Source organism: Saccopteryx leptura, chromosome 3 (genome assembly GCF_036850995.1).
Source record: "Saccopteryx leptura isolate mSacLep1 chromosome 3, mSacLep1_pri_phased_curated, whole genome shotgun sequence".
NCBI lineage: Eukaryota > Metazoa > Chordata > Mammalia > Chiroptera > Emballonuridae > Saccopteryx > Saccopteryx leptura.
This window is the reverse complement of record NC_089505.1, coordinates 66,783,467-66,798,534: the sequence shown is the minus strand read 5'-3', so window position 1 is coordinate 66,798,534 and position 15,068 is coordinate 66,783,467. Positions and strand designations below refer to the sequence as shown.

At 51.3% G+C, this 15,068-nt stretch overlaps 1 protein-coding gene and 1 long non-coding RNA gene across 3 annotated transcripts; one reads left to right on the top strand and one right to left on the bottom strand.

Moving 5' to 3' along the window:
• The first annotated feature begins 260 nt into the window (after positions 1-260).
• On the top strand, positions 261-14,361 carry RASIP1 (Ras interacting protein 1). 2 transcript variants are annotated; one of them, XM_066373926.1, is made up of 12 exons: positions 261-374; positions 602-742; positions 1,303-1,988; positions 3,358-3,713; positions 8,251-8,904; positions 9,609-9,646; positions 9,879-10,030; positions 10,149-10,252; positions 11,438-11,681; positions 11,892-12,064; positions 13,280-13,427; positions 13,963-14,361. In XM_066373926.1, exons 2-12 carry the CDS (start codon positions 606-608, stop codon positions 14,160-14,162), a joined length of 2,892 nt encoding a protein of 963 aa, XP_066230023.1. In that variant the 5' UTR covers positions 261-374; positions 602-605; the 3' UTR covers positions 14,163-14,361. The 2 variants fall into 2 exon arrangements, with proteins under 2 accessions (XP_066230023.1, XP_066230022.1); XM_066373925.1 differs by having other exon boundaries at positions 10,137-10,252.
• LOC136399099 (uncharacterized) lies at positions 12,663-13,960 on the bottom strand. The gene is made up of 3 exons (XR_010750098.1): positions 13,840-13,960; positions 13,264-13,415; positions 12,663-13,066 (listed from the first exon to the last, which is right to left on the bottom strand). It is a non-coding gene; the product is annotated as an uncharacterized lncRNA (long non-coding RNA).
• Positions 14,362-15,068: the final 707 nt, after the last annotated feature.

The following is a 15,068-nucleotide window of genomic DNA, read 5'->3' as shown; positions in this document are numbered from 1 at the left end:
TTATTCCTCCATACTGATCCGAACTTTTGGTCTCCCCAAGAGGAGCGGTCTGGTGATGGTCTTTTGTCTAAGGGAGGAGGGGCTGGAAATCGGGCCCCCTGGGTCCTGGCAGGGACCAACTGGCTGCGATGTAATTTCAGAATCAAGAAGTGGGGCAGAGCCAGCCCTACCCAGATCTCCTCCCCCAGGCCCGGTCCCCTCACAGGACGCCCCCTCCCCGCTCTTCCTGCCGGGTTTCCTCTCGCCTTTTCCTGTCCCCCACCCAGTGCTGGGAGCTGGGGCAGAGGAAAGGCTGAACAGGAACAGTGGGGTCAAGAACGGACCCAGGCCAGAGGAGCCAGGGCCCCCCGGGTGCTGCTGGGACCCGAAGCAGGGTAAGAGCCGGGGACCCAGGAGTCCAGGTCCCTTCTCCCTCAGACCCGGGAGTCAGTCCTCAGCTACTTCCCGCCTCACATCCTGGAGTCCAGGCTCCCATCCCTCTCTTCTACCCAGACTCAGGACTCTGAGCACCCTCCTTGCTCTGACTGAGTCCGGGCCCCCTTCCAACCCATCCCAACCACTCAGAGCCTCAGGAGTTGGGGCCTTGCCCACCCTCCCTTAGGGCCATGCTATCTGGCGAACGGAAGGAGGGCGGGAGCCCCCGCTTTGGGAAGCTCCATCTCCCGGTAGGCCTGTGGATCAATTCTCCCAGGAAGCAGCTGGCCAAGCTGGGGCGGCGCTGGCCCAGCGCTGCCTCTGTCAAGTGAGTGCTCTCCTCTTTGCAACTCCTGCTCCTGTCCCATCTGCTTTCTATCTGTCCTTGTGTATGACCCAATCCCTGCACTGGGCAGTGCCAGGGACCCTTGAGTGGGTAAGCGAGCTGGCAATCCGGGGGACAAAGTGGGCCGCAGTGATATAGGGCCGGGATGGGGGAAGTGCTGGCCCTGGTGGTGGACTTAGGCCCGTGGACACAGGGATGGGGACTCACAAGGATCATGGGTTTGATTCACCTTCTTTCCTCCCCACTCTGCTCACTTCTGGAAATGTCCTTCTGTGGGACTCACATTTATTTATTTATTTAACCTCTCTCCTTGCCTGCCGCCTCTGCCCACCCCCCATCTCCACTCACCCTATGCTTCTCACCTTTCTGTGGGTCTCTGTCCCCTCTCAATGGGACTCTGTCTCTTCGTCTCTGGGTCTCTGTTCTCTCCCCTCCCCCCTATCTGGGTCTTTGTCCACCTTCCTCCTTCTCTAACTCGCCCATCTCTGCCTGTCTTTCTTGGTCTCTCTCTTCCACATCTCTGCTCCCCGGCGGGCTCCCAGGTCTTCCTCTTCAGACACGGGGAGCCGTAGCAGCGAGCCGCTGCCGCCGCCGCCGCCGCACGTGGAGCTGCGGCGAGTAGGTGCGGTTAAGGCGGCCGGGGGAGCCTCAGGGAGTCGCGCCAAGCGCATCTCCCAGCTCTTTCGGGGTACGAGCACTGGAGCCGCGGGATCTGGCGGCGTTGGAGGTCCCGGGACCCCGGGGAGCGCGCAGCGCTGGGCCAGCGAGAAGAAGCTGCCTGACCTGGCGGCGGGCGTGGCCCCCGAGCCCCCACTGGCCGCCCGCGCCACTGCGCCCCCGGGGGTCCTCAAGATCTTCGGCGCCGGGCTGGCGTCGGGCGCTAACTACAAGAGTGTGCTGGCCACCGCGCGCTCCACGGCACGCGAGCTGGTGGCCGAGGCGCTGGAGCGCTACGGGCTGGCCGGCAGCCCCAGCGGCGGCCCGGGCGAGAGCAACTGCGTGGACGCCTTCGCCCTGTGCGACGCGCTGGGCAGGCCAGCGGCGGGCAGCGTGGGCAACGGCGAGTGGCGGGCGGAGCACCTACGCGTCTTGGGCGACTCGGAGCGCCCGCTGCTGGTGCAGGAACTGTGGCGGGCGCGGCCAGGCTGGGCGCGGCGTTTCGAGCTGCGTTGCCGCGAAGAAGCTCGTCGCCTGGAGCAGGAGGCTTTTGGGGCTTCGGACAGCGAAGGTGAGCCGGCCCGCAAGACTGTTGGGGGTGGGGCTTGCGGGACCAGGATGGGTGTGACATGGAGGCGGGGCCAGAGGAGTGACGGGCTGAGGTTTGGGGGCGGGGCCATGGGGAGGCGGGGCCTGCAGGGCTGGGGGGAGGCGGTGGACTGTAAACCGGGAGGGGCTCTAGCACCTGGTCAAGTGGAGGTAAGGGCTGGGGCCGGACCTGGGTCTGCCAGATGGGGTAGGCCAGAGCCCTTGGGGTAAGTGCAGCGTCTATGGGCGGGGCCCGTGATGCTGGGGCGGGGCCTGAAAAAGAGTAGCCTGCATCAAGAGGCATTGGTCCTGGCGGATGAGTAGTAGTGTGAGAGGGGCGTACCTTGGAGCAGGTGGCTTTAAGCAGGTGGCTTTAAGCAGCTCTGGGCTGGCTGCAAAGTCTGTGAGCTGGGGCTTGAGAGTGAACACCAGGGAAGGTTATGCCTACCTGTTGGCCTGGTCTTTGGAAAGACCGGGCCTGGAACAGGAGGTGGTGCCATTGGGTAGAACCTGGCAGGGGTGGGGCCAGGCTCATAGGAGCCCTGTAATCTCTTTTCTGTTTCTGAGTCCCATTTTGGGAGATAGAGTGGTGTGGCAGTTAAACTCATGGACTTTGAACTCAAGCTGAGATTCCAATCTATTCTTAGCCAGTTAAACTCAGCAAAATGCTATGTGAAAATTCAATGAGATAGTGTATATAGAGTTTTAACACAGTGTTAGGCACATTAGTTGCTTAATAAGGAATGGCAATTATAAACATCGTTGTCTTTTTTTTCCCCCCTTCAAAAAGCATTCATTAGGTACCTACTCTGGATCACACATTATTTAGTACCCCCGGGGAAATACAGTGGGAGCATTGACAGGTGAAATTCTCTCCTTCCGAGATTATACAGCCTAGTGAGAAACACATCAGCAGTTCACCCATTCACCTCATTTCCACTAGGCGCCTACTGTATGCCAGGGCTGGGCTGGGCCCAGACAAAGGCCAAAGTGCCCAAGGATGCTGTTCTCTGCTTCAACTTGGAAGGTCAGGGAGGGTGTTCTGTTTCCCTGGGGGCAGGGTCTTCCCTGTTCACTGCAAAGTCCCTAGTGCCTAGAACAATGCCCAGCACATAACAAGTGATAAAAATATTATAGTTGAATGAATGAATGAGTTTCTGAGCTGGAAACTTCAAGAGTCAGGTGGAAAGTGTGTTCCCGGCACAAGGAACAGCATATGCAAAAATCTAAATGTGGAAAGCAGCCTCATCTGTCTGTAGCCAATTCTGTCTCTTGATAATCTCCAGATCTCTGGCCTATCTATCCCACATTTTGCCAGTTTTAGTTTCATTTCTCTCCATTTGTCTCTGCAGGCACGGGCCCCGCCTTATGGAGGCCACAGAAGAACCGTTCCCGGGCTGCGTCTGGTGGGGCGGCACTGGCAAGCCCTGGCCCAGGGTCGGGATCAGGGCCCCAGGCTGGGTCAGCGGGCAAGGAGCGCTCGGAAAATCTGTCTCTGCGGCGCAGCGTGTCAGAGCTCAGCCTGCAGGGTAGACGGAGGCGGCAGCAGGAGCGCAGGCAGCAGGCACTTAGCATGGCCCCAGGGGCAGCTGACGCCCAAATCGGACCTACAGACCCTGGAGACTTCGATCAGTTGACTCAGTGCCTTATCCAGGCCCCCAGCAACCGGCCCTACTTCCTGCTGCTTCAGGGCTACCAGGATGCCCAGGTAAGTATAGCCTTTCCTACGAAGAAGGCCCTCTTCCCCCCACCCTTTGGTTAAAGGGTTTGAAAACTACAACCCCAGAATTCATTGGATTGCAATAGACTCAGGTATGCTGGAAGGTGTGGCCCCAACAAGGCAGGTGATATTGTCAAAGAGGATAGTACGAATAGTGGAAGAGAGACAGCTGAGAAAGATCCCAGGACATGTAGGGAATAGTTCGTTTCTTTCAAAGTTGAGGGAAAGCACTGGCTTCCTCAAGAGAGAATAGGCAAGTTGATTGTAGAAAGGAGATCTCCTTAAAAGTGTCTATTTCTTTCTTTTTTAAGAAAAAAAAGAGAGAGAGAAGAAGGGAGGGGCGAGAGAGATGAGAAGCATCATCAATTCGTAGTTGCTTAACTTTAGTTGTTCATTGATTGCTTTCTCATATGTGCCTCAACCAGGGAGTTCCAGCTGAGTCTGTGACCCCTTGCTCAAGCCAGCTACCTGGGGCTCAAGCCAAAGACCTTGGGATCAAGTCGATGATCCCACGGTCAAGTTGGCAACCCCACACTCAAGCTGGCAAACCTGCACTAAAGCCAAAGAGCCTGTGCTCTAGCCGGTGACTTTGGGGTTTCAAACTGGGACCCTCAGTGTCCTGGGCTGCTGCTGAACCACTGTGCCACCACCAGTCAGACAAAATTGTCTATTTCTTGAAGGGGGGTAATGGAAGAGTCTGTCTTTTGGGTAAACCTGTATCTTCTAGGGAGGAATGAACTAATCTTTTTTTAATAGGTGGTTTATATTGGAATGATTTGACCATTGTGATGGGGTCAGGTGGTACTGATTCTTCTATTTTACATATCTGGATGGCAATAGATCTTGTCTGAATGTTAGAGAGTGGAGAGGGAGAAAGGACTAGCAGTTGGGGGTCAGTGGGAAGCTATTTCATTCATAGAACTGTAACATATTAGAGGAAATAACTCATATAATTGTGCGATGATTAGGAGAATCATCCTTATGGTGTTTGCTTTCAGGTAACAGTGGTACCACCAAGCTCAACAGGCACCATTGTGATCAATGGAAAAGTCCACTCCAGAAGGTGCTGGAGCTAACTGAGCAGTTCCATTTTTACTATCAGAGAGAAAGATCCAATTTGGTTGGTGGGTTGGCTGTGTAAATGGGTGAGAGGTTAAAACTCTTCAGGAAAGAACTTGTACAGAAAAAAATTCATTTTTTTGAGGTAACAGGATGGAGCAAATTCATTATAGGAAGAGGTTTGCATATATTACAACAGCCCATTCCTCCAGACAAGGTTGGAAAAAGGAGGGTCTGTTTTGGGAACATGGTCAAATTGAAAGGATCTATTTGGGTATTAAAGGACAAGGAGATCTGTTATGGGAAGAGGAAGAACTATTGGAAATGTCCATTCTTTTGGGTGAAATTCATGAGAAATTCCTTTGTAAAAAAGAGGCGTTTCATGACCTGATAGCTTGGTTTGGAACATCGTTCTGGAGTGCAAAAATTGCCAGTTTGATTCCCTGATCAGAGTACATACAGGAGCAGCTCAATGTTCCTGTCTCTCTCCCTGCCTCTCTCTCTCTCTAAAAAAAAAAGAAATAAATGAAGGAAGGAAGGAAGGAAGGAAGGAAGGAAGGAAGGAAGGAAGGAAGGAAGGAAAGGAGGAAGGAAGTAAGAAAGGGGCAGCTCTGGCAGGTTGGCTTAGCCATAGAGCATCGGCCCTGTGTGTGGAAGTCCCGGATTCAATTACTATTCAGAGCACACAGGAGAAGCGACCATCTGCCTCTCCACCCTTCCCCTTTCTCTCTGTCTCTCTCCCTCTCCCACAGCCATAGCTCATGGTTCGAACAAAGTTGGTCCTGGGTGCTGAGGATGGCCTTGCCTCAGGTGCTAAAGTAGCTTGGTTGCTGAGCAACAGAGTAGCGGCCCCAGATGGGCAGAGCATCACTCTGATAGAGGGCTTGCCAGATGGATCCTGGTCCAGGCGCATGCAGGAATCTGTCTCTCTGCCTCCCCAACTCTCACTTAATAAAAAAAAGAAAGAAGCTTTTTTGGAAGTGTCCATTCATTAAGAACAGGAGAGCTGAATTTATTATAGAAAGGGATTTATTTGCTCTATTCATCGTCACTGTGGCCTGAGAGTTCATTGTATGTACTGTGGAAGCATCCCTTCTTGGTTTCAGGAAGAGGAGAGCCCATTTTAGAAAGAGGGGTTCATATATTTCAGATCATTCCATTCCTTTAGGGGTGGAAAATGGGAGATTCTACCTTTAGAAAGTGGTCAGACTGAAAGTGTCCATTTTTCTAGAGAGGCAGATGAGCAAACCCATTGTAGAAAGGGGTATCTTTAGAAAAGTCCATCCGGCCTGGCCAGGCGGTGGCGCAGTGGATAGAGTGTCAGACTGGGATGCGGAAGACCCAGGTTCGAGACCCCAAGGTCGCCAGCTTGAGCATGGGCTCATCTGGTTTGAAAAAAAAAAAATAGCTCACCAGCTTGCACCCAAGGTCAATGGCTTGAGCAAGGGGTTACTCGGTCTGCTGTAGCCCCACAGTCAAGGCACATATGAGAAAGCAGTCAATGAACAACTAAAGTGCCACAACGGAAAAACTGATGATTGACGCTTCTCATCTCTCTCCGTTCCTCTCTGTCTGTCCCTGTCTGTCTCTCTGACTCTCTCTGTAAAAAAGAAATAAAAAATAAAAAAGAATATTTAAAAAGAAAAAAGAAAAGTCCATCCATGGGGTATAGATAATGGGAGAATTCAGTGTAGAAAGAGGATATATGAATATCAGAATGACTATCCTCTCAGACATGAATGGAGAACAGAAAGGTCTATTCTAAGAAGGGTGTTAGACTGAACTTTTTCATTTTTATGGGATGGAGATGGGAGAGTCATTTTTAGGAAGGGGTCTTCTGCACTGCACTTCTTCATTTGGTGGCTGAAATGGGACACACCATTATAAAAAGGTCTCCTCACCCTGGCTGGATGGTTTGGTTGGTTAGAGCATAGTCTGGAAGCACAGAGGTTGCCAGTTCAATCCCCAGTCAGGGCACATACAAGAACAAATCATGTCCCTGTTTCTCTTTCTCTCTCTTTCCCAAATCAATAAATAAAAAATGTAAGAAAAGGTCTCCTTGAAAACAACCATTAATAAGGTGGGGTTACTAGAAGTGCCAGTATATGGAGATGGCCTTGGAGATATCCTTTTTTTGGATGGGAATATTGAGAGCATCCATTCATGGAAGGGAGAATATCTTTGGAAACATTCATCATGGGAGCAGGGGTAATAGGTGACTCCATTGTAGGTTCATGCCTCCTTGGAAGCAAGTCCATCATAGGGTGGGAAAAAATGAGTCCATTACAGAAAGGGGGTCTCCTTGGAAGTGTACATATATAAGGTGGAGATAATGGAAGAAACCTTTGTTCAAAGTGGGAGTCTCTTTAAAGGTACTGTTCCTTGCTTTGGGAATATTGAGAGAAAGTATTTTTGAAAGGGGAAATGTCAGGCCCTGGCCAGTTGGCTCAATGGCTAGTGTCCGCCTGGTGTATGGATGTCCTGAGTTCGATTCTCAGTCAGGGCACATGAAAAACAACCATCTGCTTCTCTACCCCTCCCTCTTCCCCTCACACAGCCAGTAGCTTGATTGGTTCGAGACTTGGCCCCAGGCACTGAGTATAGCTAGGTTAATCTGAGCATCAGCCCCAGGTGCTAAAAAATAGTTCAATTAATTCAAGCATCAGCCCCAGATGGTGTTGCCAGGTGGATCTGGGTTGGGATGCTTGCAGGAGTCTGTCTCACTAACTCCCCTCCTCTCACTTAAAAAAAATAATAAATTAAGAAAAAGAACGAAATGTCTTTGGAAGCTTCCATCATGGGGAGTGGGATGATGGGTAAGTGGGGCCAGGGGTAAGGAAATAGGGATGTTCTTTTCTTTCTTTCTTTCTTTCTTTCTTTCTTTCTTTCTTTCTTTCTTTCTTTCTTTCTCTCTCTCTCTCTCTCTCTCTCTCTCTCTTTCTTTCTTTCTTTCTTTCTTCTTTTTTTGAGGGGGAAGGTAATGGGATAGTCTATTTTAGTAATTGGGGGTGTGATGTCCTGGGAAGTATCCATTCTCTGGGCTGGATGTTATGGGACAGTCCACTGTAGGAACTGCTTTGAAAGAGTCCATTCAGTGGTGGTGAGAAGATGGGAGAATCTTAAAAAAAAAAAAAATGATGGGAGAATCTACTGGAGAAGTATCTGGGAAGTATCCATTTTTTGAGGGAAGGGAATGGTAGAGCCCATGTCAAGAAGGGGCTTTCTTGCAAGTATCAGGTCTTTGGGCGGAGTGTTACGGTACACTCCATCATAGGAAGAGCTTTGGAAGGGTCCACTCCCAGAAGGTGGGGGTAAGTGTACTTTGGGATTCCAGGAGATCTTGGAATTGCTCCTGCCAGGGAGGTGGTTGATGGGAAAGTCGATTGCCATTGTTGTAAAGAGATCTCTTTGGAAGCATCCAATCATCTTGGAACAGTTCTTCACTACATCTTCACTTTCCCTCCAGGACTTCGTGGTCTATGTGATGACCCGGGAACAGCACGTGTTCGGCCGTGGTGGGAACTCCTCGGCCCGTGGCGGGTCCCCAGCCCCTTATGTGGACACATTTCTCAACGCCCCAGACATCCTGCCACGTCACTGCACAGTGCGCGCAGGCCCTGAGCCCCCTGCCATGGTGCGACCATCCCGGGGAGCTCCGGTCACGCACAACGGGTGCCTCCTACTGCGGGAGGCCGAGCTGCACCCCGGCGACCTGCTGGGGCTGGGCGAGCACTTCCTGTTCATGTACAAGGACCCCCGCATTGGGGGCTCGGGGCCCGCGCGGCCATCCTGGCTGCCGGCGCGCCCTGGGGCCGCGCCTCCGGGTCCAGGCTGGGCCTTCTCTTGCCGCCTGTGTGGCCGCGGCCTGCAGGAGCGCGGCGAGGCGCTGGCCGCCTACCTGGATGGCCGCGAGCCTGTGCTGCGCTTCAGGCCGCGCGAGGAAGAGGCGCTGCTGGGCGAGATCGTGCGCACCGCCGCCGGTGGCGCCGGGGAACTGCCGCCGCTTGGGCCTGCTACGCTGCTAGCGCTGTGCGTGCAGCATTCAGCCCGCGAGCTGGAGCTGGGCCACCTGCCGCGCCTGCTAGGCCGCCTGGCCCGTCTTATCAAAGAGGCAGTCTGGGTGAGCGACCCAAACACTACCCAGCCTTTCTGACAACCCCAGGTCTTCCTCAGACTCCCCTTGCCACTTTCCACCCAAGTGTTGTAGTTGGGCAGGACGAAACTACATCTCCCATGGTGCCTCAGGAGGGGCTTGGGCTATAAAAGCAAGGGACCCAATGGGATGCTGGGAGTTGTAGATTCATCCAGTGCAGTATCCGTCTACCTTTATAGCTGTGGGATAATGGAAGAAACCACTCTGGGAGATGGAGATGTGGGGAGGGACGAAGAGATCCCATCCTATGAAAAGGTGGAAGAGACCATTGTGAGAAGTGAGGCAGGAAGCCTACTAGAGGCTTGGAGCAGTAGTGGGCGATACCATTCCTAGGGTTGAGGGAGAACAAACCTAAAGTGCCCGGGAGAAGTTGTGGGGAAAAGGGGATTATATACTAATAAGCTCAGGCCTATTAGAAGATTCAGGAAGTTTCTTAGGGGAAGAAGAAACTGTACTTGAGAAGTAGGCCCGAGAGAATAAACCATTCATAATCATAGAGGTGTGTTTTTTAAAAGATAAGAAGAAAGACCATTTTGAAGCTTGAGAGTTAAGAGTCCATTTGAAAAGTGGGGAGAGGCTTTGTAAGGTACTTCCAGTAAAACCAGGGTATTAACCCATGGGTCTGTCTCCCCGTTCGCCCTCATTTTGATTCTAATCTTACTGTTTCACAGGAAAAGATTAAGGAAATTGGAGACCGTCAGCCAGAGAAGTAAGAGAAATTCTGGGAAGAAGCATTCTAGAGGGATGCAGGGGTTGGGATTTGCAGTCAGTTTTGTTCACTCCATGAATGTCATGGTGTAAGTTCCTGCTCTTTCCCGGGACTCAACTTTTCCAACTATGAAATGAGGGTTAGACTCAATCTGCACTTAGACTCAGATCTTGGGGTTTGGACACGATGGTGGGGTTGGGCAAGGATCACAGGTCCCATCCTCCTTCCCTAGCCACCCTGAGGGGGTCCCTGAGGAGCCTCTGACTCCTGAGGCTGTGTCCGTGGAGCTGCGGCCACTCATGCTGTGGATGGCGAACACCACAGAACTGCTGAGCTTTGTGCAGGAGAAGGTGCTGGAGATGGAGAAGGAGGCTGACCAGGAGGGTGAGCTCAGGTCCAGATCTAGGCCTGCCCAAGTGCCCTGCCATTTCCTGAACCTGGGGTCCTGGGCTCCTATCTGCCAGCCTCTGGTTCTCCCTCTTACCCCCAGGCCTATCCTCAGACCCACAGCTCTGCAATGACTTGGAACTATGTGACGAGGCTATGGTCCTCCTGGATGAGGTCATCATGTGTACCTTCCAGCAGTCTGTCTACTACCTCACCAAGGTTGGCCTTGACCCTTGCTTCCTGTTTGGCATAAAATAACTTCCTGTTTGAACTACATCATGTTGCTCTGATGTCATTTCCTCCTTGACCTCACAAGATTTCCTGCTTCTTTGACATCACTTCCCATTTTGCTATTCTGATACCACTACCTGTTTGAGCCTACATCACTTCCTGCCTTCCTGGCTTCTCTCCCTGTCTCTGCAGCAATCTCCCTACCTGGTTATATCACCATTATCACTTTCTCAAGCTCCCTTTTCCTAAGTCCACTTTTCAGTCACTGATGAGTTCATAGATAGATAGATAAATAGATATACAGGTATATAAATATAGATAGGTGAAATAGTGTTAGCCACTGTCATTTAAACCAAAAGTCCTCTTTAATCAGTCCTCACTTCCTGTGTTTGCTGATCTCACTTTCTGTACCTCTGAATTCACTCCCTTTTCTGAGTCACAGACCTTTTTCTTCCTGGAGTGCCCATCCTACAGGACCTGCTTGCTGCCCGAGTTCCTCGCCACCACCCTTGACCTTAATATTGCTTTTTAGAATGATCAGGGTATCTGGGGTTTGTGGTGGGCCTGATTCCCTATCTTTAAAATGAAAGGGGATCTTTTGAGACAGATAGTCTGTGTTCCTTGAGGAGCCTTGATTTGTGAATCCCTTTCCGTCAAGGCTTCACTTCCTGTACATCCCTGCCAGGTGTGGTTTTATTTCTTTTCTGGCTCTGACCTCATTTCCTGTCCTTGGCCTGATCTCACTTTCCACTGGCTAACTGCCACCCCACTCCCATTTCCTGACTCTCCATTCTTTTCTTTCCTTCGGGAATTCTGGATAAATAATTCGTTGACTGAAGGAGGCCTCTTTGTTCAGTATCCTTTGTCCTTCTTGAGCTGTTTCTGTTGAGGAACTCTAAGTCCTGTAAGGCACCAGAGGTGGTCTTAAAATACCCAGAAAGCTTCTGCAAAGCCTTTCTTAAGATTTGAGGTGTCCCAGGCCTGATGAATGCTAGAAACTCAACTGGAAAGTAGGAATTTGCTCTTGGAGACCTTTAGGATTTTGAAGGCAGAATGGACTACAATTCCCAGAAACCTTTGTTGGAGCTTCCCTGTATCTCCATGTGCTACTACCCTAACGCTTCTAGGGAATTGTAGTCCTGATCACTTGTTTGCATCTCTTTATCTCCTCAGACTCTGTATTCAACACTGCCCGCTCTCCTGGATAGTAACCCTTTCACAGGTGGGGCAGAGCTTCCGGGACCTGGTGCTGAGTTGGAGGCCATGCCTCCAGGTTTGAGACCTACCCTAGGCGTGTTCCAGGCAGCTCTGGAACTGACAAGCCAGTGCGAGCTGCACCCGGACCTTGTGTCTCAGACTTTTGGCTACTTGTTCTTCTTCTCCAATGCATCCCTTCTCAACTCACTGATGGAACGAGGTGAGAGTCAGACTGGGAAGAGCCTCAGGTGAGGAGGCACAGACAGGAGCTACTGAGATCCACGTCCAGTCAGACTCATCACAGGCTAAGGCTTAAACCTTTGGGGACTCTGGAAAGCAAGCTCCAGGTGCCAAGCTGAAGGATAGGAAGGGTCTGGGAGTCAGAGGGCAGGTCCATGAACCCATTACTGCTCATATCCTTTCCCCACAGGTCAAGGCCGACCTTTCTATCAATGGTCTCGAGCTGTCCAAATCCGGACCAACCTGGACCTTGTCTTGGACTGGCTTCAGGGGGCTGGGCTGGGGGACATCGCCACTGAGTTCTTCCGGAAACTCTCCATGGCTGTGAACCTGCTCTGTGTGCCCCGTACCTCCCTGCTTAAGGTGATTCCTGACCCCTTTTCCTAAGACTTCTTAGTCATCTTCTGTATTCATCCTACCCTTGGGTCTTCCCTTGGACTCCATGTTATCCCCAGTCCCAGCTCAGACACCATGGATGGTGCATTGGCAGCTAGGAGGAAGTGTTCAACAAATGTCCAAACTGGGTTGCATTTGAATCCCAGTGGGACTTACTAATAATAGTTTCCAGGGCCCTCTCCCTCAGACATCCTGATTTAGGAAGGCTGGTATGAGAAGAATGTGATAGTTAAAACATTCATTGCTTGACCCGTGGTGGCACACTGGATAAAGCATTGATCTGGAATACTAAGGTTGCTGGTTTGAAACCCTAGGCTTGCCTGGTCAAGGCACATAGGGGAGTTCATGCTTTCTGCTCCTCCCTCCTTTTTTTTCTCCTTTACTCCCCTCTCTAAAACGAATAAATAAAAAATATTTTTTAAAAAATTCATTAAACATAAACTGCATGCCAGGCACTATTTAGCACTTCTAGTTGAATGCTGACTAAGCCCCATGAAGTAGGTTATTAATGGACAATTTTATCTCAGACAAGGAAATTGAGAATCAGGTAGGTTAGGTCATTTGATTTCATTTATTTATTTTTATTTGTCAAAGTTTTACAGAGTATTTCATAAGCACCAGGCAGTGTTCTAAGTGCTTTATAATTTTGACATATTGAATCCTTATAACAACCCTAGTGGGTAGTTACTAATCTCCCCCAATTTACAGATGAGGAGAATAAGGCATAGTGACTTGCTAGAAGGTAACATGTCACTAAGCTGGAGTTTTTGAATCCAGGTAATCTGGGTCCAGAGTCTCTGGTTTTAACCACACTGCTGATTCTGATGCCAGCTAGAAATTTTCAAACAGATACAAAAAGTAGTCACAGTTGAATGATGTATCTCCAAGTACACATCGCTAGCTTCAATACTGAGTGAATGGTTAATTTCATTTCTTTTCCAGTCCTGTCTACTCCTGTCTTCATTTATTCTGCAGCAAATCACATTAAAAAAAAAAAAAAAGCAGAGAGCACACCCTTCTCAACCATCACTTCGGTGACAACCAGGCTTCACAGTGCACAAAAGACATTGCACAGACACCAGTAGACCCCACTACCTCCATCCCCTTTATGGAGGGCTTTCCATTTAGGACTTTTCAGCTGCTCCATTTGACCAGAGACTTCTCACCTCATCTTCCCACCAGGCTTCATGGAACAGCCTGCGAACTGACCACCCAACGCTGACCCCTGCTCAGCTCCACCATCTGCTCAGCCACTACCAACTGGGTCCTGGCCGTGGGCCACCACCTGCTTGGGACCCTGTTCCTGCAGAACGCGATGCTGTGGACACAGGTGAGGAGAAATGGGGACCGACATTGAGGCTGTCAGCTTTCTTCTGTCCTCAGGACCTACGAATCCATATCCCCAGCCCCTTCCTCCTTCTAACTCAGGATTTTGGGCCACTAGCCTTCTCCTCCCCCAGAATAAGTGCTGAACTTCATTCCCCTCTTCACCAAGACACAGGGGTTCAAGTCCCCAGTTTCTTTTCCTTCACAAACCACCCTCCCCTTCATCTAGGAGTCCTGGCTCCAGGCCCTCTACTAGAAGGAATCTGTAAAACTAAGTTCTTAGCCCTTCCTTCTTCATGGACCCAAGAACCCAACCCAACTATATCGCCCAAGTTCACAGGCAACAGTGGCCTTTAACAGTGTGAACTACAACTCCCATGATGCCTGAGGACTCCACAGGTTGCTTTTGAACGGACCCCGCTCCAGGAGTTGCTAGAGGTTGAAGTTTTTCCTTTTTCTGGACGTGTCGCAGCCTTGGCTCTGACACTTCTGCCTTATCCTCATTTTCAGAATTTAATTTTTTGTTTTCGGTCTCACAGGGGACATCTTCGAAAGCTTCTCCTCCCATCCTCCCCTCATCCTGCCCTTGGGCAGCTCGCGCCTGCGCCTCACGGGGCCGGTGACTGACGATGCCCTGCACCGTGAACTGCGCCGACTCCGCCGCCTCCTCTGGGATCTTGAGCAGCAGGAACTGCCGGCCAACCACCGCCACGGACCTCCTGTGACTACGCCTCCTTGAAAACCAATAGCAAACCAGCGCGCGAACCTTGAAAATTCGTCGGCGTATCACTGAAGCCCTCCGGAGTGCAGAACTTTCTGGGAGTTGTGGTTCCTTTCCCGCTTGGAATGCTGGGAATTTGAATTTTGGGATCGTAGATGGGACGGTGGGTAGAGGGCTTGGGTTTTGAGTGCCAGGAGCAATAAACGTATCTGTGGTATTGGCAACGCCTCGCTTGTTAAGACCCGGGAGCGTTAGTAATGATGGTTTTCTGTGCAATATAGCACCAGGGCCCTTGCCTGGAGTGTTGGGCTCCTGCCGACTCCGAAGAGGTATTTATAACCACGGCCTCAGCTTGCCCTCTTGCACGTAATCCAACCCAAGGGCACTGTAGCCTCTCAAGAACCTCAGGACTGAGCTCTAAGTATGCTCTGCCAAATAGCAGACCCTTAGTTCTGCCAGTGGGAACCAGCCATCCTCTCGTTTTGATCCCCAAAATCCATACTCTAGCCCCCTCCTCCCTGGGTCTCAGGAGTCTGGGTTTCCAGTCCCTTTCTAGATCTTTCTGCCTGTCCAGCACACTGCAGAGTTCCAATACCTCTTGTCCTTATTCCCAGCATCCGGAAACCAGGGCCCCGCCCACTCCTGCCTCAGATCCAGGAGTCCAGGCCCGCTCTTTTTCCTTAAAACCCAGAAATCCAGGTCCCTACCCCCCTCCTCCCTCAGACCCAGGAGTCCGGGACTCCGGTGTGAACTTTTCACTCCCTTGAATCCGATTCCTCCTGCTGCGTCAGGGAAAAAGTAAGCGACAGGTGGCACCTGCCTGCCGGGTCGGGACGCGACCACCTGCCTCTGCTGCTCACCCGGCGCCACTCTCCGCCACCTGCCTCTGTCAATCTGCCCGCCGCCGTCCTGCCCGACCCCTCA